This window comes from Pristis pectinata, chromosome 14 (genome assembly GCF_009764475.1).
Source record: "Pristis pectinata isolate sPriPec2 chromosome 14, sPriPec2.1.pri, whole genome shotgun sequence".
Taxonomy (NCBI): Eukaryota; Metazoa; Chordata; class Chondrichthyes; order Rhinopristiformes; family Pristidae; genus Pristis; species Pristis pectinata.
The window spans coordinates 28,105,669-28,127,449 of record NC_067418.1 but is presented as its reverse complement, the minus strand read 5'-3'; the positions used below and the strand labels follow the sequence as shown (position 1 = coordinate 28,127,449).

Here is a 21,781-nt window from a genome sequence, read left to right as displayed (position 1 = left end):
TAAGGAAGGAGGGCAACTAACAGTTAACAGAATTCCTTGTCTGTGTTTGCCTCAATGCCATGAGACCATTGATGCATGGCCTTGTGTTAAAGGGTTCAGAGGGCCCTTTCTTCCACTGAATTGCCATCACTGGTATGTCTGCCTAACTAGCAGGACTGGACGTACCCAGGAATTGTGGAAAGAGTGTTTGGGACTTTGGCTACAGTTGATAATGATTCTCCTATTCTGTCTTCACCTTTTATTTCCAGATGTACCAATCTCTGGAAATTTAATGGAGATGTGTCATTGTATTGTCAAACAATGGCATCTAATCACAAACAAGCCAATCAGGATCAATAAGCCAATTTTAAATTTCCCATTCATTAATTATGAGCATTCAAAAAGTCAACCAGTTTTGAAATTCTGTGTTTTACAAATTTCTAAATGTTGTTTCATTAATAGAAATACAAGCCGGAAATGTGATAATAAAAGCAAATTAATGGCAGATGCAAAGTCAGTATCAGAAAAAAGGACAAACAGTGCAGGTGGAATCTTTAAGCAAGGCTTTGAATAAAGTATCCTGCATAAAAAGGTAAAATCTAACTTTCTCTTCCAGCTATTTACAGATCTTCCAGCTTTTCAACTATTAATTGTTAATCACATGGAGAAAATACCTTCTAATTCATTATATCAGAGAGTTGGATTGGCAAAACATCAGCCATATTTTCAATGAAAACTCAAACAGATTATCAGCTACCTTTTCCGCCTCAATGCTGTCCATCAGATGTTATTGAATGCATTATGATAACTGCATTACAAAAGCTGTGAATCACTTCAGATCATAAAAGGTATGAAAAATATTACATAAGTGCAAATCCTTCCTTGTTCTTTACAACAATGAATTTTTATCTGATGTATCCAATAGGAAGACAGGCTTACCAACAGAGCAAAAGCCGCCAGCTCCCAAGTAAGAGCAATTGGTCAATGTATGATGCAGACAACTGAGGGATAAACGAGAGAACTGCCTCTTTCATTCTGCTGAGTCAGAGTATGAGTCAATTAGAAATACATCACCAGGTTAAAGAATGGCAGAGTGGACAATACAAAGATCAAAGCCTAAAGCAGTACCCGTTTGCTTATTTTTTTATATATATATATACACAAGTAATAGAACTAACCTCTCACATCGCTATGGGAACAAATAAAGCTGGCAGATGCAAAAACTTCCTATTACCATATGAAACAGAAGCAGAACTAGACCATCCAGCCCTTTGAAACTGCTTCATAGTTAAGATCCTGATGACCTTCCTCAGTACTATTTTTCAGCACCATTCCCATAACCCTTGATTCCCTTAATGCCCAGAAATCCACCACTGTTTGAATGAACAACTGATCCTCTACAACCCAATAGAGAATTCTAAAAATTCATCTGCTCTAAATGAAGAAATTTCTTTTTACCATAATCCTACACAGCATGCTCCTAATTTTCAAACTGTGCCCCCTTATCCTAGGGTCATCAGCGAGGAGAAACATCTTCCCTGTAACTAGACAGAGTCCTTTAAGAAATTTGTGAATTTTAATGGGTCTGTCTCCTCTTAATTTTTTGATCTCCAGAGAATACAGTCCCATTCTCCTCAATCTCTCCTAATACAACAATCCCACTATCCCCAGCACTTGTCAAGCAAATTTTCTGAGTGAACTTAGAGAAACTAAGATGCTGGAATCTAGGTGAAGAACACAATGATGCTGGAGGAACTCAGGAGGCCAGGCAGCATCCATGGAGAAAAGCAGGCGGTCAACGTCTTGGTTCAGGACCCAGATCCTGAAGAAGGGTCCTGACCAGAGACATTGGCCACCTGCTTTTCTCCACAGATGCTGCCTGGCCTGCTGAGTTCCTCCAGCATCATCTCGTTTTTCATTTTGAGTGAGCTTCTTTTATGGCGAGTACATCCTTCCCTAAGGAGACCACATGTAATTTCAATAATACTTCCTCACTCCTGTATTAAAATCCTCTCATCATAAAGGCTGACATACCATTTGCACTCTTGATCACATGTTGCACCTGCATGTTGGCCTTCAGTGACCTATACAACACATGCAACAAGGAGTTTACATAGAATCAACAGATTTTAGCTACACAATGAGCAGTGAAACTGCACTCTAGATTATAGCATGTGGGAATTCATATAACTTTGAATGTCAATTCATATTGAAGCTCAGATAAGAGATCATCAAAAAAAAGGGCTCGAGGAAAGAACTGAACAGCATGGATTGAAAGCTGGGTATCACACAGAGAAACACTGGAATAAATAGGTCCTTTTCAGACTGGAGGGATGCAACTAGTGGAGTTCCCCAGGGATTGGTTCCTGGCCCTCAGTTGTTTACTATGTACATTCATGACCTGGAGGAAGAAGCAAAATGCAAGGCTTCTACCAAAATAGGTGGAAGGGCAATGCTGTGATGAAGACATTGTGATTCTACAACAGGATGTCGATATATTCTGTAATTGGGTCAAAACCTGGTAAGTGGAGTTTAATATGGGGAAAGTGCAAAGTCATGCATTTTGGTGAGAAGAATCAAAAGGTTAATTATCTAAATAGAGAGAAACTGCAAACAAGTGAAGTTCTGAGGGATCTCAGTGTTCTAGTACATGAATCACAAAAAGTCAGCAAACAGGCCTAACAAGTAATTAAAATGGAAAATGGCACTTTGGCCTTTATTACAAAGGGGGTACAAGTTTAAGAATAGGGAAGTTTTGCTACAGTTTGTAAGGGTGTTAGTGAAGCCACACTTGGAGTACTATGCAGAGTTTTGGTCCCCTTACCTAAAAGAGGATATAATAGCATTGCAGTCAGTCTAAAAGAGATTCACCAGGCTAATTCCTGGGATGAGAGGTCATCCTATTGAGAGAGGGTAGACAGCTTGAAGCTATATTCTTGAGTTTAGAAGAATGAGAGGTGACTTTATTCAAACATAGAAAATCACAAGGGAGTTTGACAGGGTAGATCCTAAAATGCTTTATTTTTTCCTGGTAGAAGAATCATGAACAAGGGGACATCGCTACAAAACAAGGGTCATTCATTGAGTTATGTAGAAATTTCTTCTCTCAAAGGGTAGTGAATCTCTGGAATTGTCTGCCCCAAAAGGGTGGTGGTGGCTAGATCATTAGATATATTTAAGATGTAGGTATACAAATATTTGAGAGATTGAGGAATTGAGGGTTTATGGGGAACTCGCACAGAAGAGGAATTGAGACCAGGATAGATCAGCCACGATCATACAGTATGGCTTGAGGGGTCTGGTGACCTACTTCTGCTCCTATTTTCACATGTTCCTATACACATGATAAAGTTTTATGTATGACATCAAGCTGGAGTTCAGGCTTCAGAATCATGGAACTGCCAGCAACAATTCCAACTCATGGTCTTCTGTTCCAAGGCGTGGGCATCCCTAGCTTCAAAGGGCAAGTGCAACAGACATATAGGAACACGTGGCCTTCATATTGATGTATGGGCACTGTTCATTCAATGTCACTGGGCCAAAACTGTTGACCTTTAACAAAACTGAGAACCATTTTGAATTCAAATAAGTTTTAAATTGCAGACAAATATTGGGAGGGCCAGAGAGCACAAAAGGAACTGTCCTTGCCAAGTGGAATGGCAGGACAGATTTAATGATAAGTGGTGGTGGTTTAAAAAGAAAAGGCTGAAGAAAGCCAATGATAAAAGCTAATGAATAATGAAAAGATAGAACTGGGGAAGGTGTAAATGTTGGAAAAAGAATGAAATCCAAAACAGCGAGAAAAGGAGAGAAAACGAAAAAAACTGAATTCTGAGAATGTGGACCACGTGCAGGCAGAAAGGATTAGTGTAATTAGGCACAACATTGTGGGCTAGTAGGTGTGTTCTGTGTTGTGCGTGAAATGCAAGGTGGGAATGATCGATTACTTGCAATTGTTGAATTCAAATTTGAATCCAGAAGGCAGTAGTCATCCTAACTGGAAGATAACATGCTGTTTCTCAAGTTCAGATTCAGCTTATTTGGAGTAGAGGCACAGAGACAAAAGTGGGAATGGGAAGAAGATTAAAGTGTCAGGCAGCTGGAAGCCCAGGTTCACCCATGTGAATTGAGTCCCCGAACCTAGTTTCTCCGACGTGGAGGAGAAAACACTACGAGCACCAAATGCGTTTATCTTAACCTGCAGTAAAAGAAAGTCACTGCTGTATGTGGGAAGTGGATTGTGGCCCCAGACAGAGGAAGGAGGTAAAAAGAGGTGTTGCATCTCCTATTCGTACATTAGGGAGACCATGACAACCTGGGTGAATACTTTGCAGAACACCTCTGTTCAATCAATCACCTGCCACATTAATTATTTGTCCCACTGACATCTATCCTTGGTTTTCTACACTGTTCCAATAAAGTTCAAGAAACAGCACCTCATCTTCAGACTAGGCATATTACACCCTTCAGGTCTCAACAAGTTAATAATTTCAAATAATCAGCTATTCCAGTCATGTTTCCAGTATTCAATTCCCCCCACTCCATCAGAGTCTTCTTGGTAATTTCAGATATTTTTGTCTCCTATTTGCAGGGTACTTGTTTACTGATTGTTTGAGTAAAATAATAACTGCATTTTCACCACTTACTTTGCACTACAGTGGAAAGAGCTATTATTTATAATTTGTTATACGCACTATTAGGCCAAGAAATTAGATAAAGTGCCTTTCTCAAGTTTGTAAACCAATTTTCATTCCATAAACAGTCAATTTGCTTTTGAAGATATAATCATAATAAGCACACAAATATGGGATCAAATTTTACACCAAGGCAATTTCTTGTTTATTCTGGGACAGAGGCTCAATACATTTGAACAGGGAGGAGGTTCAATACACTTAAATAGAATGAGAAATTTCAGGAAGTTTACTTTCCAGCTGGAATTTAAATATTTTATATTTTTCAAAAATATTCAATAACCTTGCAAGTTTTGTCCTAGTTTCTGGACATTTCCAAATGTTATAGATATTTACAACCAAACTATTTGAGTTTTAATGACCATGGTTATTGCTACATGGTTTAGTGAGATGTCAATATTTCTTTTGCAGCAGGGCTTGACCAGACCCTGCCATATGATGATTGTTTTTTTTTACTTTCAAGAGACCCTGCACTATGCAGGACTTGAGCAACCAGGTTGGAGCCAGTCATTTCAAGATAAGTGCAGTGAGTACTAAGCGTTGGGGCTCCCTGCTCTCTGGAAATTTCAGGCCACTTTTCCCCCAGATAACATTTGCTCAGAGGTATGTCACACTGCAAATTTTATCAGAGCTGTCATTGCATAATCTTGTATTGAATACACCATAGAAGGAAAGTACTTTATTATTGAATGCAATTAGTTTTTTTTAAAGTCTGTTTCCAGTTTTGCTGCATTAATAAATATCTAGTCACATGTACATCGAAACACACAGTGAAATACGTCTTTTTGCATTGCTAAGAATGTGCTGGGGGCAGCCTGCAAGTGTTGCCACTCTTCCGGCGCCAACATAGCATGCCCACAGCTCCTAACCTGTACGTCTTCGGAACGTGGGAGGAAACCGGAGCACACAGAGGAAACCCACGCAGACACGGGGAGAACGTACAAACTCCTTACAGGCAGCAGCGGGAATTGAACCTGGGTCGCTGGCACTGTAATAGCATTACGCTAACCAATATGCTACCATGCCGCCCAATGACAATTAGTACGGAATAGGTCGATTTTCCACTCTGTAGATTACTGCTATGTGAACATGCCGAGAGAAGGTCAGGCACTCTTCCTCAAGAAAGGAAAAATAATTAGAAGTCATTACTAGTCAATACTGGGCTTCTGATATCCAGCTCGACGCAAAATCTGCCAGCAGGTGAACAACAATCATCTTAGCTGTAGAGCTACATGGAACAAGGAGACTAGTTTGTGGGAAAGATAAATGATGACTGCAGGGTCAAGGAAGAAAGGATAACAAATATGCACTGAAATCACAGGTCTCAAGTTTACTTCAATTTTCTTTTCATTTGTGCAGACTTTAAGTCAACTACTCACCAAATGAAATTAACCTTTATTTTAATACAAAATAGGGTTCCTCAGAGCAGCGTCTTGGTCAGGATAATCTACAGCTGCTTCACTAATAAACTTCCATCAAAGTCAGAAGTGGGGATATTTACTTATGACTGCATACTATTTAATTCCATTCACAACTCTTCATATAATGACCAACACCACTTCATATAATAACCAACACCACCATACAGCATGGCCTAGACAATATTCAGGACTGGGTTGATAAGTGGCACCTAATATTCACATCATACAATGACCAACTCCAATAAGATAACGCATTCACCATCTAAAAGGCACAATCATAAGTGTAATGGAATACTTCCCAATTGCCTGAGTACAGCTCCAATGACTTAAAGCTCAAAACCATCCAAAGCAACCTGCTTAATCAGCGGCTAATCCACCACCCTAAAGATTTGTTTATTTCACCAGCAACGGGGATAAGGGGAAGAATGAATAAAGAGATGAAGAAACTGGGGGCGGGGTACGATGAGAGGAAGGATATATTGGGAAGGGGAGTCACGACAGCAGCAGCTGCAGCAATGCTGATGTGAATATTGGCAACACTTTCCTTTCTGCCTGATAAAAGGATGAGATGGAGAAAGAAAAGACAGAAGAGCAACAAAAACAAACAATAAGCATTTTGAGAATTAACAACACTCCACATTTGTATAATTTTTTTTAAGCAATAGAGATTGTTGACAATAATTAACATTTGCCACATTATTAAAGAACTGAATTGAACAAAAACTTAACTATCTGTAGTGCATTTATTTTGTTTTTAGTATGGAAGGACAGTAATTTCACAAGACTGACTGGGTTTTGCAAATATAGCAGCAGAGTGGGACATCTATAATGGCAAGTTTTGGATTGAACTATTCATACTTGGCTTCACAATGTCAGAGAATTTGAATCACTTCATTAAGCTCATCATTATGTTGTCAGCAAATTATGGTTCAATGTACTTCAAAACTAGCTGCAATCAAACTTGATCATCAAGCATGACTGCAGCAAATATCAGTAACTGAGATAAAACCAACAACCAGAACTCAAGTGACAACGCTGATCATATTAATTGCAATATTTTCACTGAAGAGATGGTTGCAAGTTTAGGAACAGATTTTTTATAAAACTGCAGATTGACAAAGACCCTGAGCAGCATTGTAAAACAACACAAGTACACAAGGCAGCAATAGAACTTTCGTTATCCGCTTCTGCTTGTCGCATGATTGCTTTTGTTACATTAATGGCCAAGAGATCCATTCTATTTAAATGGAAGGACCCTATACCCCCTAACACATTTCAAGGGTTTTCTCAAACTATAACATGTTTAAACTTAGAAAAAATTAGGAGTGGTACTGTTGATCCTTCACTTAAATTTGAGGAAGTTTGGAGTCCATTCATTCAATATTTCCATATGATATAAGCAGACCTTTTACAAATCCCTTTCAATAACCTTTGAATATAGAGGAGTGGAGCTGACGACATAATAATGCTTTTTCTAACCGAAGAAATATCAGTCCAGTTTGTTTTTGGTTTGCTTTTGTTTATTATTATACTTTTTTTGATTTGGGGGTTCTCTTTTCATATAATCAAATTTCTTTTTTTCTGTATCATGTTCACATAGCAAGAGAGCGGGAGGTCCAGATTACATATTTTACTCCTTGTGAGTATAAATTAACTGTTATTATTGTTATCCCGATCTCTTCGCTTCATATGTATAAATATTGTTATGGATATTAATTTGAAATTCAACAAAAAGATTGAAAAAGAAAGAATTTTCATTATAGGGACAATAAACTGTTCAATTTCCATTTAAGAAGCCCAAAGCAATTGACAAAAATCAATCTATAAAAATAACAGCAAAAATCCAGTATTAGCAAAGAATTTCCAGTAGTTAATCTTTATGCTCCTTGATAATTTACATAACTTCACAAATTAAATCTATGCAGTAACCAAATTCAATTGGAACCATATCCTAAACAAAAGTGTCCAAATGATTAATTCAAAAATCAATGTAAACAAAATAAAAATGCAGTGCATTTGTGGGCACAACCCTAATAAGGTTCATTAAAAATGTATTGTTCTCATGGTGTTAGGCAGATGATTGATGAAAAGATGCACGTTTACAATCACATTCCTGTTAGGTTATATTGAGTATCTCGGACATCTTAAAGTTTCAATGGATCTCATTTAACAGGTTGCTTTTATTCCCATATTTCAAAGTTCAAGATTAATAACTGAAACTTAACTGCAAATAAACACTAATCCTCAGCACAAAATTACTTTGTGATTATAAACTTGAACTAACTCCAAATACAAAGTCAAAACATTTCAAGTCCTTTTGTTTTGACAAACTTGTTATACTGAATGGCTCTCTTTTGTGAAATATCAGAGCTGGCAATTTTCTATTGAGCAATCCCTTGTTTGCAAGTAAACAATCAAGTTCCTATTTTCATAAATCACATTTTTACAAGTTTTGCTAGGAAGCTTAAAAAGAAATCTCATCGTCAATTAGAAGTTTGATTAAGAAATAGGAATCAGAATCAGGTTTATTATCACTGACATATGTCGTGAAATTTGTTGTTTTGCGGCAGCAATATAGTGCAAGACATAAAAACATAAAAGTTACTACAAGTTACAAAAACAAATAGTGCAAAAGAGAAATAACAAGGTGGTGTTCATGGTCTATCTGAGCCTGCTCTGGCATTCAATAAGATCATGTCTGATCTGATCTTCGATCTCAACTCTATTTTCCTGTCTGATCCCCATAACCCTCAATTCTCCTGCAGTCTAAAAACCTCAGCCTTGAATTTTCTTAATGATTCAGCATCCATAACTCTTGGGACAGATGGTTCAGTTCCTCAAACACCACACTCAAAAAACCCTACTCAACATCTGCCATGTTGTTCATAGGAAAATTCATGCTAATAGCCTATACCTAGGAGTGATTTGAAGAAAACATTTTAATCCCTTCAGATGACTCCATGATTTGAAATATTTATAAATTCATACAAAAAGTTAGAAACATAGAAACCCTACAGCACAATTCAGGCCCTTCGGCCCACAAAGCTGTACCGAACATGTCCCTACCCTAGAAATTATTAGGCTTACCCATAGCCCTCTATTTTTCTCAGCTCCATGTACCTATCCAACAGTCTCTTAAAAGACCCTATCGTATCCGCCTCCACCACCATTGCCGGCAGCCCATTCCACGCACTCACCACTCTGAGTAAAAAAAACTTACCTCTGACATCTCCTCTATACCTACTTCCCAGCACCTTAAACCGATGTCCTCTTGTGGCCACCATTTCAGCCCTGGAGAAAAGCCTCTGACTATCTACCCAATCAATGCCTCTCATCATCTTGTATACCTCTATCAGGTCCCCCCTCATCCTCCGTCACTCCAAGGAGAAAAAGCCGAGTTCCCTCAACCTGCTTTCATAGGGCATGCTCCACATTCCAGGCAGCATCAAGCACCAGGCAGTTCAATTATGATTCTCAGTAAAAGAATATACAAATATGGAAGTAGGAGTGGGTGTAGGCCATTTGACTCCTCAAGCCTGCTCCAACATTTAATATGATCATGGTTGTAACCTCAATTCCCCATTCCCGTTTATCATGGTAACCTTTCACCCCTTGCTCAATCAAGTATCTTTCTGTCTCAGTCTTAAAAATATTCCAAGATCATACTTTGACGAAAAGAGTTCCAAAGATCCACAATGCTCAAAGAAAAAAAATTGCCTCACCTCCATTTTAAAGAGTGAATTTCTTATTTTTAAACAGCAATACCTTGTTCTCAGTTGCTCCCACACGAGGAAGTATTTTCTCCACATTCACCTTATCAAGATCCCTTTGGATTTTTTTTTTAAAAAACATTTCAATCAAGACCCCTTTCACTCATCTATAACACAGCAGTAGCAAGCCTAATCTATCCAACCCTACCTCATAGGACAACCCAGTATTCCAGGTATTAGTTTAATATACTTTCCCTGAACTGCTTTCAACTCATTAACATCCTTCCTTAAATAATACTGAGCACAGTGTTCCAGATGTGATCTCACTATTGCTTTATATAATTGATGCATAATCTTCCTACTATTTTGTTTTGTTCTCCCAGCATTAGACAATATTGGTAGTTTTCCTCATTACTTGCTATACCTGCATTCTAACCTTTTCAATATCATGCACTGGGATATCCAGACCCCACTTCATCTCACAGCTCCGGAATCTCTTGCCATTTAGACAATAAGCTTCTTCATTTTTCCTGCCAAATGGGCAATTTCCATTTTCCTACATCATACTCCATTTGTTAGGTCTTTGCTCACTCAATTATCCCATCTATACACCTCTGTAAAATACAGTCATTTCACAACATGATATATTCACAATGACTTGACCATTTCCTGCCAACCTTTTACTGCAAACTCACCTCTATTTTAAAACATGAATTCATCTTAGTAGAATAACCAGCTGCAGTAAAAAAAAACTGTAGGTTCCAATTAAGTTGGTTACAGACAACAAACTTTTCTCGAGGTGTTTGAGGACAGTGGAAGGACTACTTAGAGGTCAAGTATTAACACAAGATTCACTTTAACAAATATTTAGGGAAGAGACAGAACTTTCTGCATATTTTGTGCCTGTAGATTGCCCCAGGGAAGTTTTTTTTTAAAAAAGTGAGATTTTGCCCATTTATTCCAAATTTCTCTTCGGAGACATAAAATTAAAAGGAAAAAAAAATCGTGACCTGAAACAGACTACGCCGTTACAGAAATTCGAGGATTTATTCTTTCTTCGAGGGATCTAGTCAGCAAGTTTGATCTCCCTGGCGACAAATTTAATTCAAGATCAGAAAAACGTTAGCTGCACAACTATGGAATTATTGCACTTTGTCTACAAATAAATCTGACTGTCACTTAACATAACGCCCGCTGCAAGCTTAGTGGGAAAAGTCAACCCTGTCTCTTTAAGTGCAGGTGTGTTGTGCCGATTTGTTTGCAAAATGGAAACGGAGACGTTCAAGTCTTTGGGGCCGACCGGGCAGGTGTTGGCAAACGCTGTGTGTACGTCTCGAAGGAAATACTAGAGTTAATAGGAATTGTCTTTAACCCATTACCTTCCCCATTACTGTCCTCCGGGCAGGCTGTAATTGTAGGACTGAGGCTGCGGATTTCAGCCGGCACACAATCTTTGCAGAACGAATGGAGACAAGGCAGCAATCTGGGCTGGCGATTTGTAAGATCCTTTTTGCAAACCAAGCAGGTCCTAAACAGATTAAGTTCGTCTTCGGCAGAGTTACTTTTGCATTCATTTTCGGCTCGGCTGTTGACAATGTTGTCGGTACCACTTTGGTCCATATTTCTCCTTCCAAAGCCAAGGTTTGACCTCTTTCGCCACTCCCTGCGCACAGTGCCGCTTTCAGCAGCAGGATCCCTGGATGGCAGTGATGTGAGGAGTTACTCTTTTAAATGACATCATTCCCCGCGAGAAGTGCGAGGTCTGAGGCTTCTCAGCAAAGCCAAATCTATCACCAGATACTCAAGATCTCAGTAAAAAAAAACTGGTCCTGTGAACGTCATGTCAGCTAATGGGACTTGTCGAAATGCGAATGACGTACACGGTGGGTAATAGGGAAATCAACTGCGGCTCGGTAAATAGCAATTAAATCACTCACAATGAAGGAACGGGCTTTAAAACTCTGATGTAGTATTTGATGTGACAGTATTCATGAACAGAACACCACAAATAAAAGAAAATGTGCGTTTCTATACAACGCAGGTCGGAATGACAGTTGCAGTTTGTTGAAGGAAAATATGTTTTCTGCATTGTGAGATTGGAAAACATAAGGTATTTTTCTGCTGTGGGTTAATTGCTTGAGAGATTCGGCTTTTCTCTAGTGGGGAGCGCGGACGCAGTCCGGATTATTTTATGCAGGGGAGGGGCTGGGGGGAGGCCAGAATCATGCAGAGGAGGATTATAACACGCTGCCTTCTGGAGTGGTCGTGCAAGCAACCCAGCTGTGCCAAGCAGATCGCAGGGGTTCGAGGAGGCACTTCAGTATCACCTTGTCAAGACAATTATGGATGGTCAATAAACGCTCGCTTTGACGGCAATGGCCACGTACTACGAATGAATAAAAATAGTTAGTGTAGGAAATACCTCTTAGTCTGAGCATTCCTAGTCTCCTCATTCTTTTCATATCTGCGTAGCATTATGGTGGACAAGTATATTCTTGCAGATATTCAGTAGAAGTTTCCAGAAAGTCCAGTCTTTCAGACTTGGATGATGAGGTCTGTTCAACTGTGTTAGTATATTGCTGATTTAATAACTGAAGTATTCACCATCCACCCACTGTTTAAAGACTTCTTGATTCAATTTGTTATTTCAACACGAGATCAATTGATCAAAAATGTGAAACACAATTATCCCATCTGTAATGGTGCAATAGAATTATCTTTATAGTGACAATACCGATGATGTATTTATACCAAACTTCTACACTATATTACAGTACAATTAAAGCTTTGATTACTAAGGTATTATTTGTCCAAAATAGGATTTTAAAAATGTCATTTAATAATAATCAATTGCACTTTGAGGTACTTATTCACTTTATTTGTATTAGTAGCCTAGAAAACAACTTTTAGAACCCAAGCTCTTGGAGTACTTCCCATTCCTGTTATCTTCATGATATATTAGGAGTTAAAGTTGAAGGTAGCAAGCTCAGTTCCTGTGGCCAATGGAGCTTTTCATAATTCCTGGGTGCAATCGATAAAGATTTTTATCAGAGGACTAAAAGTGATATAATTTTCAAATATTTTAAAAAGGTAGATAAAACTTTCCACTTGTGGACAAGACCATAACTGAGAACCAAGAATATAACATGGTCGCTGATAAATACAAATGGGAATAAGGAAATTTGCCCAGCTAGTGCTTAGAATGTTGGATGTATCAATATAGGGAATAAGTAAGCCTAGTGGCATATGTGCCAGGTAAATATTTGAGGAGGACAGAATAGAAGACTATGTTGTAGAAGAAGCAGAATGTGCACCTGTTAGGTGGAATGGCCTGTTTCTTTGCTGTAGCTAATTTATGACATTTGTAATCTCAATATTTGGTTGTGGGTGAATACAGATAACATAAAGATTGGAGACAATACCTGAATTTTGGAACTAATATAACAAACAGTCAACTTTTAGGCCATTTAACATTGTTTTCCTCTTCCATTCAAATGATTTACTCTGATTAATAATTTCCATAAATGTATTCAAATTTATGGCCTGAAAATTCATAAACAGATACATGTTAATAATAGTATTATCTGGTGTGCATTTTACAGAAAATAATGACATTATTTAAATATGCCTTTATTAATGGGGCACTACATTTTCTAGAACTTTTGCAAAATGCCCCTAACATCCTTACTGAGAAAGGAAACAGTTTGTTATCATAGCTTCATTCACCAATGCAATCAAGAATTGCATTTTTCATATACTTGTATCTATTTTCTCCCACCAGCTACTTAGATTGAAAATAAAGGCAAGGATAATGCATATGATGTGATTTATGGTCCTCAACTTTCAGCTTTGTAGGTCAATAAAAGGTCTATTAAAGCAGTGCAGTCTCATATATGGAGACTGGAAACTGTTTCACATTTTCTTTAATAGTTTTCTCAGATTTGGCAACCTCCTAGTTTTACCTTCCAGAGTTCTGTGAGTGTCTAAAGGTAATAATTTCAGGAATCACCATTTACCACCTTAAGATAGAGTCATAGAGTTGTACAGCACAGAAAAAAGCCCCTCGGTCCATACTTGTCCATGCCAACCAAGATGTATATTCACGCTAATCCCATTTCCCAGCATTTGGCCCAGGCCCATATCCCTCCAAACTCTTGTATTCATATACCTGTCCACATACTTCTTAAATGTATCTAATGTACCTGCCTCAACCACTTCCTCTGGCAGTTGGTTCCATATATCTGCTACCCTCTGTGTAAAAAAAGTTGCCCCTCAGTTTCCGATTAAACCTTTCACCTCTAACCTTAAAACTATGTCCTCTAGTTTTCGATTCTCCAAGCCTGGAAAAAAGACTGCTCACCCTATCTATGCCCCTCATGATTTTATACACCTCTATGAGATGACCCCTCAGTCTCCTATACTCCAAGGAGTAAAGGCCCAGCTTGTCTAACCTCTCCCTATAACACAGTCCCTCAAGTCCTAGCAACATCTTCATAAATCTTTTTTGCACTCTTTCCAGTTTAATCACATCCTTCCTAGAATAAGGTGGCCAAACTGAACACAAAGTTCCAAATATGGCTTCACCAACATCTTGTACAATCGCAACATAACCTCTTAACTTCTATATTCAATGCCCTGACTGATGAAGGCCAGTCCTTCAAAAGTCTTCTTCACTGCCCTATTTACCTGCGACTCCACATTAAGGGAACAATGCACCTGTACTCCAAAGTCCCTCTGTTCTACAACAGTACCCAGGGTCCTTCCGTTCAATGTAAACATCCTCCCTTGACTTGTCCTTCCAAAATGTAACACTTCATGCTTATCTGAGTTAAATTCCATTTGCCATTCCTCAGCCCACCTATCCAACCGATCAAAATCCTGCAGCAATTCTTGATACTCCTTTTCACTGTCTATGACACCACCTATTTTAGTGTAATCTGCAAACTTACCAAGTATTTCTCATAGAGTTAATCATTAATGTAGATGTCAAATAACAATGGGTCCAGCACCGACCGCTGGGGCTCACCACTAGTCACAGACCTCCAGTCTGAAAAACATCCTTCCACCATCACCCTCTGTCTCCTACCATCCAGCCAATTTTGTATCCAGTTTGCTAGCTCTCATTGGATGTCATTCGATCTAACCTCCCAGAGTGGCCTACCATGCGGAACCTGTTCAAAAACCTGACTGAACTCCATATATGCGACGTCTACCAGCCTCCCCTTGTCAACCTTCCTCATCACTTCATCAGAAAACTCAATTAAATTCATAAGACAAGATCTCCCACACACGAAGCCATGGTAGTAACCCCTGCCTTTCCAAATCCAAGTATATCTTATCCCTCAGAATGCTTTCCAGCAATTTGCCTACCACGGATATTAGGCTAATGGGTCTATAATTACCAGGTCTATCCTTACAGCCATTCTTAAATAAAGGCACAACATTTGCTATCCTTCATTCTTCCAGCACCTCGCCAAAGGATAACAATGTTGCAAATATTTCAGCGAGGGCTCCCACAATTTCTTCTCCAGCTTCCCATGATGTTCTTGGATATACCTCATCCAGTCCTGGAGATTTGTCTACCTTCATACATTTTAACACGTGCAAATACCTCTTCTACTATAATATGGACTGCTCTCAAAACACCTCCATTAACTTTTCCAGGTTCCCAAGTCTTCACATCTTTCTCCATGGTAAAAACAGAGAAGAAGTAATCACTGAGAAGTCTGTCCATCCCCAGTGGCTCCACACATAGATTTCCGTCTTAGTCTTTGAGGGGCCCTATTCTCTCCCTAGTCACTCTTTTTCCATGAATATACTTAAAACATCTGTTGGGATTCTAAGACAAAAGGATTTCAGTCACCTTGATGATATATCTGTTCTTAATATGTCAGTGATAATAAACCTGATTCTGATTCAATTACCCTGGATGACAGGGAAAAGAAACAGAGGAGGCAGGGCACTTGTGACTCCTAGGCTGTAAACTCATTATTAATCACTCACACAACCACCCACCCCACCCTGCCACCTCACAACAACCCAGATTGTGGAGAGCATGAATGTTATTCAAGCCCACTTTTGGAGGAGCTGTGCATGCACTGGCTGTGCTTCAGCAAGGAAACTGGATTTTGCCATCTCTGTGAAATGCTGCAGGAAGTCCCAAAGCTTTGTTTGCTCCCTTAGGGCCCTCTAAGTTAGCATGAAGCAGAAAACAGTTAGTTCTATAATTGTAATTCAATTCAGTTAGGAGTGACCTCTGTAACACTGGGCATGATCCTCTGAAAGCCTGCATTTAACAGGTGACAAATGCCCTCTTATGCTGGGGATAAAATGTCATTGACTTTAGACAGTCTCAGCTCAGCTCTAAGCATTTAAGGAGGCCCTCTTATTCTATTTTTGGCATCTGAGGAAGTCTAGCATTTATTGCCTGTTGTAGACCTACTGATGAATATATTCACGCATTGCTTTTGTGGGGGGAGTTCCAAGATGTCGATCCAGAGATGATGAAGGACAAGGATTGTGTGTGACTTGGAGAGGAACCAGCAGGTGGTGGTGTTCCAATGCATGTGCTGCCCTCATCCTCCTTAGTGGTAGAGGACATGGTTTTGGGAGGTGCTGCTGGAGTAACCTGGACAAGTAACTGCAGTGCATTTTATAGGTGGTACACAATGCAGCCACTGTATGCCAGAGGTGAAGGGAATGAATGTTTAGGGTGGTTACTTGGATGCCAATTAAGCAAGCTGCCTGAACTGAGATGAATTCAAGTTTCTACAGAGTTGTTCGTGCTGCAGTCATCTAAGCAAGTATTCAATCTCACTCCTGACTTGTGCCTTGTAAATAGTGGAAAGGCTTTGGAGTGTCAGGAGGGTAATCATTCACCACAGGATACCCAGCCTCTGGCTGCTCTTGTATTTATATGGGTTGAGTTTCTTATCCATGGTGACATCCATAATGATAGGGAATTCAATGGTGGTAATGCCATTGAATGCCAAGATTTAATGGTTACACTCCTTTTTGGAGTGGTCATTGCCTAGCATTTTATTGGTGCAAATGTCACTTGCCATTTATTAGCCAATATCTGAATGTAGTCTATGTCTTGCTGCATACAGGCAAAGGCTGCCTCATTTGCTGACGAAGTGTGAATGGAATTGAACATTATGCTATCAGCGAATATCCCCATTTCTGACCTTGTGAAGGAAGGAAGGTCATTGACAAAGCAGCTGAAGATAATTGAGTTGAGGACACTGCCCTGAGGAAACCATGCAGTTATGTCCTGTGGCTGGGATGATTGATTTACAACAGCCAAACTTCTTTTGTGCAATTTATGACTCAAAACACTGGAGTGCTTTCACTCTGATGTGCATTGACTTTAATTTTATTACATCACCTTGATGTCACTCGATCAAATGTTGCCTTGAAGTCAAGGGCAGTCACTCCCACTTTGATGCCCATTGGAAGGCAGGTCTTCAGTACTGCAGATTGCTGGAACTCTGAAAGATTATTAAATCTTTGCTGGCTACTAGGGAAGTGCCAGATGACTGGAGGACAGCAAATGTGGTACCTTTCTTCAAGAAGAGCAGCAGATACATGCCAGGTAATTACAGGTCTCCAAGTCTAATTTAGTGGTAGGGAAGTTATTAGAAAAAGATTCTGAACAAGATTAACCTACACTTGGAAAGGCAAGGATTAATCTAAGATAGTTTGGCTTTGTTAGGGGGAGATCCTCTTTTTGAAGAGGCAACAAAATATATTGATGAGGACAGTGCAGTTGATGAGGTCTATGTGGACTTCAGCAAGGCCAATCCATAAGATATTCAAGTTAGCAAATAGGATTTGAAATTGACTTGGTAATAGGAGGCAGAGGGTAAAGGTGGGGGGTTGTCTTTGTGATTGGAACCCTATGACCTGCTGTGCAGCACAGGGATCAATACTGGACCCCTTACTGTTTGTTATATTTATTAGTAAGTTTGTAGATGACAAGAAAATTGGTGGCGTTATTGATAATGAGGAGGATAGTCTTAGGCTGCATTTTTAAGATGGGCAGAGCAATGGCAGATTGAATCTTATTTTGATAAGTGTGAGGTGCATAACTGGTACAGTTTATGCAAATTGAGCAAAAATATAGTGCAACTGAACCCATCCTTATTAGAGTAAGGATGGGATTTAAAAGCTTTTGGATTATTAATGGAAATGTGGAAATATTTATTATGTTATTATTCATGGTTTGCAGGCAAGACAACAAGGAGCCACAAAGGTTGTTTCTATTCCTCAATTAAACAATAGCTTTACACTAACTCAAGACAATCTGAAGCAGTTGATCACTTTGTCGCTGCTCTGTTAAGAGGTTGATTTAATTTAAACTACAGTCCCCATCAAACTTATGTGTTAAAACAAGCAAATAAGACCTAATGTGTACTTAGTAACAAGTTAGCAACTAATATTTTGGCATCAATGTAAAAACACTGGGAATCCCAGAGAAAAAAAATTAGTTATTGATCTGGGACTGTTGTTCTCTAAGCGCTTTGACAACAGGCGTTCAAAGCATAGGTCCAGAAAGCTACTGCAAACCTAAGCTGGTTCATGCTTAAACTACACTGCTTTTGTTTTCATACTCTTTACCTATATCACTTGCTAGGTAGTTGGCAAATATTGTAATTAACACTCCAGTTACAATGCCTTCCATTGACGGCACAGCTCAAGTCAGCAGCTACTGCAAAACCTTTGAGAAAACTCTCCTGGAGAGTTCAAGCTAAGCCTGCACAAGGTATCCATATTTGCATTATTGTAGCGACTCACCGTCCGAGCAAGCGAACTGGCTCGGCGGTCGGGTCGCGCGTCGTTGAAGCGGTGAGGCCCAAAATGGCGGTGGGCCTTCGTCTTCCCCGAGCGACAGGGAGAACCCGCGCGCAGGAAAGGTTTGATGACGTGGTGTATACGTCATTGCCGTTTCGAGTGGGCGGGAACAGGCTCTCTTAAAAGGCCCGCGCAAGGCGGGAAAATAAAACAGTTCTGTTCTGAAACTCTACGACTAGTGTCTTGTGTTCATTCCGCGGTAGTGACCGCTACATTATATAAATTAAATAGAAGTATAGATACTCCCACCTTTGATAGCACTTAGCAACATAACTGGCAGAATACAGTTTGTGCTCTGTCACTGAGTCTGATGAGTGTCTGCTACCCACTAAACAAACTGAGCTGGTTCTCTGCATTTGGGTTTTTTCATCACTGTGTCAGACAAAGATGGCTGAAACCTTAGATGACAGAAAATATGCACAGCTTGGAAATATAAAGCTGAAGCTTCTAAATAATTTGCATTTATTTTATGGACTTCACATGTTCAATAGCACGATATTCATAGCAATAGCCAAATGGCCTAAAGAGAGTGTAGGATAATATAAACAATGAAGGTTGGTGCATGATGATTCCTCTGTGAAATCCATACTAATAGAAAGAATTGAAATAGAACAGGTCTAAAATAAAACATTACATTTCTGAACTACACTGCACCATTAAAGAGAGTAGCATATTAACACTTAAAGAAGAAATTCATCATTTGCTACAGAAATGTGTTCCTTAAGGAATGAAAACTGCATGGGAATAGTGGTCTAAATATGGATAACAAAATATGCAGATAGTTTTATATTAGATTGAAGGAAGAGACTTTATAATGTTACCACAAAGATTAATAAGGATGGGATTTGGAAGGATTTTTGAATTCAGCAAAGAATGATGAGAAAAAATGACAGGAAGTAGATTATGACAAGTAGCAAGTGACTTGTAACACACTGCTAACAGAGCTGGTTTGGTCCTAAGGGACATAGTTACCAGACTGGCCCAGTAGCAGGCAGCAAGAAAACTGACATGAAAGAAAAGCCTTTTTGACCTCATCCACACTAACCTATTTGTCAAAATACATCTGTCCATACAGTGTACTGACAAAATTTGTAAGAGTAACTATGGCAATGGTCTTTATGGAGACAAAACCCATTGCATTGAGGACAACCTCTGTCATGCCATGTGGCTCTTCCAATATACTGAATCCTATGGTCACTGAAAACATCTAGTCATGCAATATTGAATATTTGTAAGACATTTTGGACCATTACAAGAAGCAGAATCACCTTAAACCACAATCTGTATCATGCTATTTCCATCAGGAAAAGGACTACCCTGGAGCAAAACCAAACTGCTGGAGGAACTCAGCAGGTCAGGCAGCATCTGTTTTTGTCCCAGATTCCAGCATCTGCAGTCTCTTGTGTCTCCAAGAGTTTATACTAATTCAGTGAGAAGCATAGAACAGCATGCCAGGAGCAGCACTGAGTGTACTTAAAAATGAGATACCAACCTAGTGAAGTCACAACAGGGGACTATATACAGATTAAACTGTAAAATTAGTATGCAGGAGACAGAGCTAAATAAACCAATAACTGATAGATCTGATTAGACAGTTGTGAATAGAAGTGAACAACTAAAAAACAAATTAGAGGAAGTGGCAGATGAAGATTGAAGACTGAATGAAGATTCTCATTCTCAATCTTAGTAGAGTCCAACATGGGACTGAAAACGTCAAGGCTGATCTTAGCAAGGTTCTCTTGCAGAAAGGAATTGCAACTGGAAGCACATGGTCAAATATCAGAAGCAGTACAATTCAGTCAGAAAAAGCTCACAATCTCCTTTAACTCCAGAAAGGATCTATTGTTATACATATGGTGCTAATAAAGACAGTATTACACAAGTAGAATATTAGGCTTACATTGTTTAAAGAGTCTGCAATGTAAAATGTTAACTCTGTTTCTCTTTCCAAAGATATGGTCTGATCTGCTGAGTGTTTCCAGCATTTTCTGCTTTTTTTCCAATTTTACCCGATGCCTGGGATAAAGAAGATTGTTTCATAGGAGATTTTTAGTAGACCAAGTCCATACTCCCTAAAGTTTAAAAAGTTGTAATGATCTCAGTAAAAATGTCAAAATTCTTGATCAGCATGTTTGGAAAGAATACTCTGCAGGGTCACATTTTCAGGGAAAGAGATTGCTTACATAAGATATTTCCAGCCCATTTTGAAGGGAAGAAATGTTGTCAACCCAAGGATTGTGAATCTTCAGAATTTTCAGTGGATACTCAGCTGTTGATTATATTTAAGAGAGAAACTGAGAGAACTTTGGATACAAAAGGAAGAATGAGACTTGGAAATAGTGTGTGATTGTGGAGTTGAAGTTGACCAGCTATGATATTGATGAATGGCACGACAGGTCTGAAGGGTGAATAACTTCTACTGATCCTATTTCAGTCATGCATGACACATACCACATCTGGCCAATAGTTCATTTTGACTCATCCTAGAACCTCCCAACAGGGCTTTGAGGGCTGGTTAGGTGTCACACCTTTCTCCCAGTGCCTCTGATGTGGCTGCAAATGTATACTGGTCTACCAGTGGGAAAGACTTGAAAGGAGATTGGAATCTAAAAACAATTCTTTCAAATAACATTTTCCTTTTACAAGCTTAGTACACACTCAACTTCCTGATAATATAAACAAAAACATATTTTGCAGCAGCATCATTTGGCAAACACTTGTTTCACAAATGCGAGATATAGTACACCTGAATATATTCCACTATGTGCAACTTTTCATACAGAATCTCACACTAAGAAAGAAAAAAGAAAAATTTTTGTTGGAAGCTTCATTGGAGAATATCTAAAAGTTTTATCTGGCTTATAATTGCAAATACATAGAGCAAATTTCCATATAATTGGATTTCACCCCTTTTTTGGTGCACTGAACCATTGTTATATTTAGAGTCAATACCCACTAGGATCCCTCATAAATAATGTAAAATTGGCCAAAAAGAAATTTGCAACAGCATTAATATGATTTACATGCAGAAACATGAGCTAAGACAGGGCCTTTGCAGTTCCTGACCGTGGAAAGGACAGATGGAGAAGACAATAGGAGTGAAGGAGGAGAGAGAGGCATGATATTC

The 21,781-nt window shown here is 39.1% G+C and overlaps 1 protein-coding gene across 4 annotated transcripts in view; it reads right to left on the bottom strand.

Moving 5' to 3' along the window:
• The window catches only part of trim66 (tripartite motif containing 66), a 160,991-nt gene that overhangs the window by 120,259 nt on the left and 18,951 nt on the right, over nucleotides 1-21,781 (bottom strand). The window contains exon 1 of one of the 4 annotated variants that reach the window (XM_052029213.1): nucleotides 11,181-11,665. The exons of 1 other annotated variant lie outside the window; for it this stretch is intronic. In XM_052029213.1, the coding sequence (XP_051885173.1) occupies nucleotides 11,181-11,421 (241 nt within the window). In that variant the 5' untranslated portion in view covers nucleotides 11,422-11,665. Of the gene's footprint in view, nucleotides 1-11,180; nucleotides 11,666-21,781 lie in introns of those variants that run through there. 2 more of the 4 variants (XM_052029211.1, XM_052029212.1) reach the window with 2 other exon arrangements.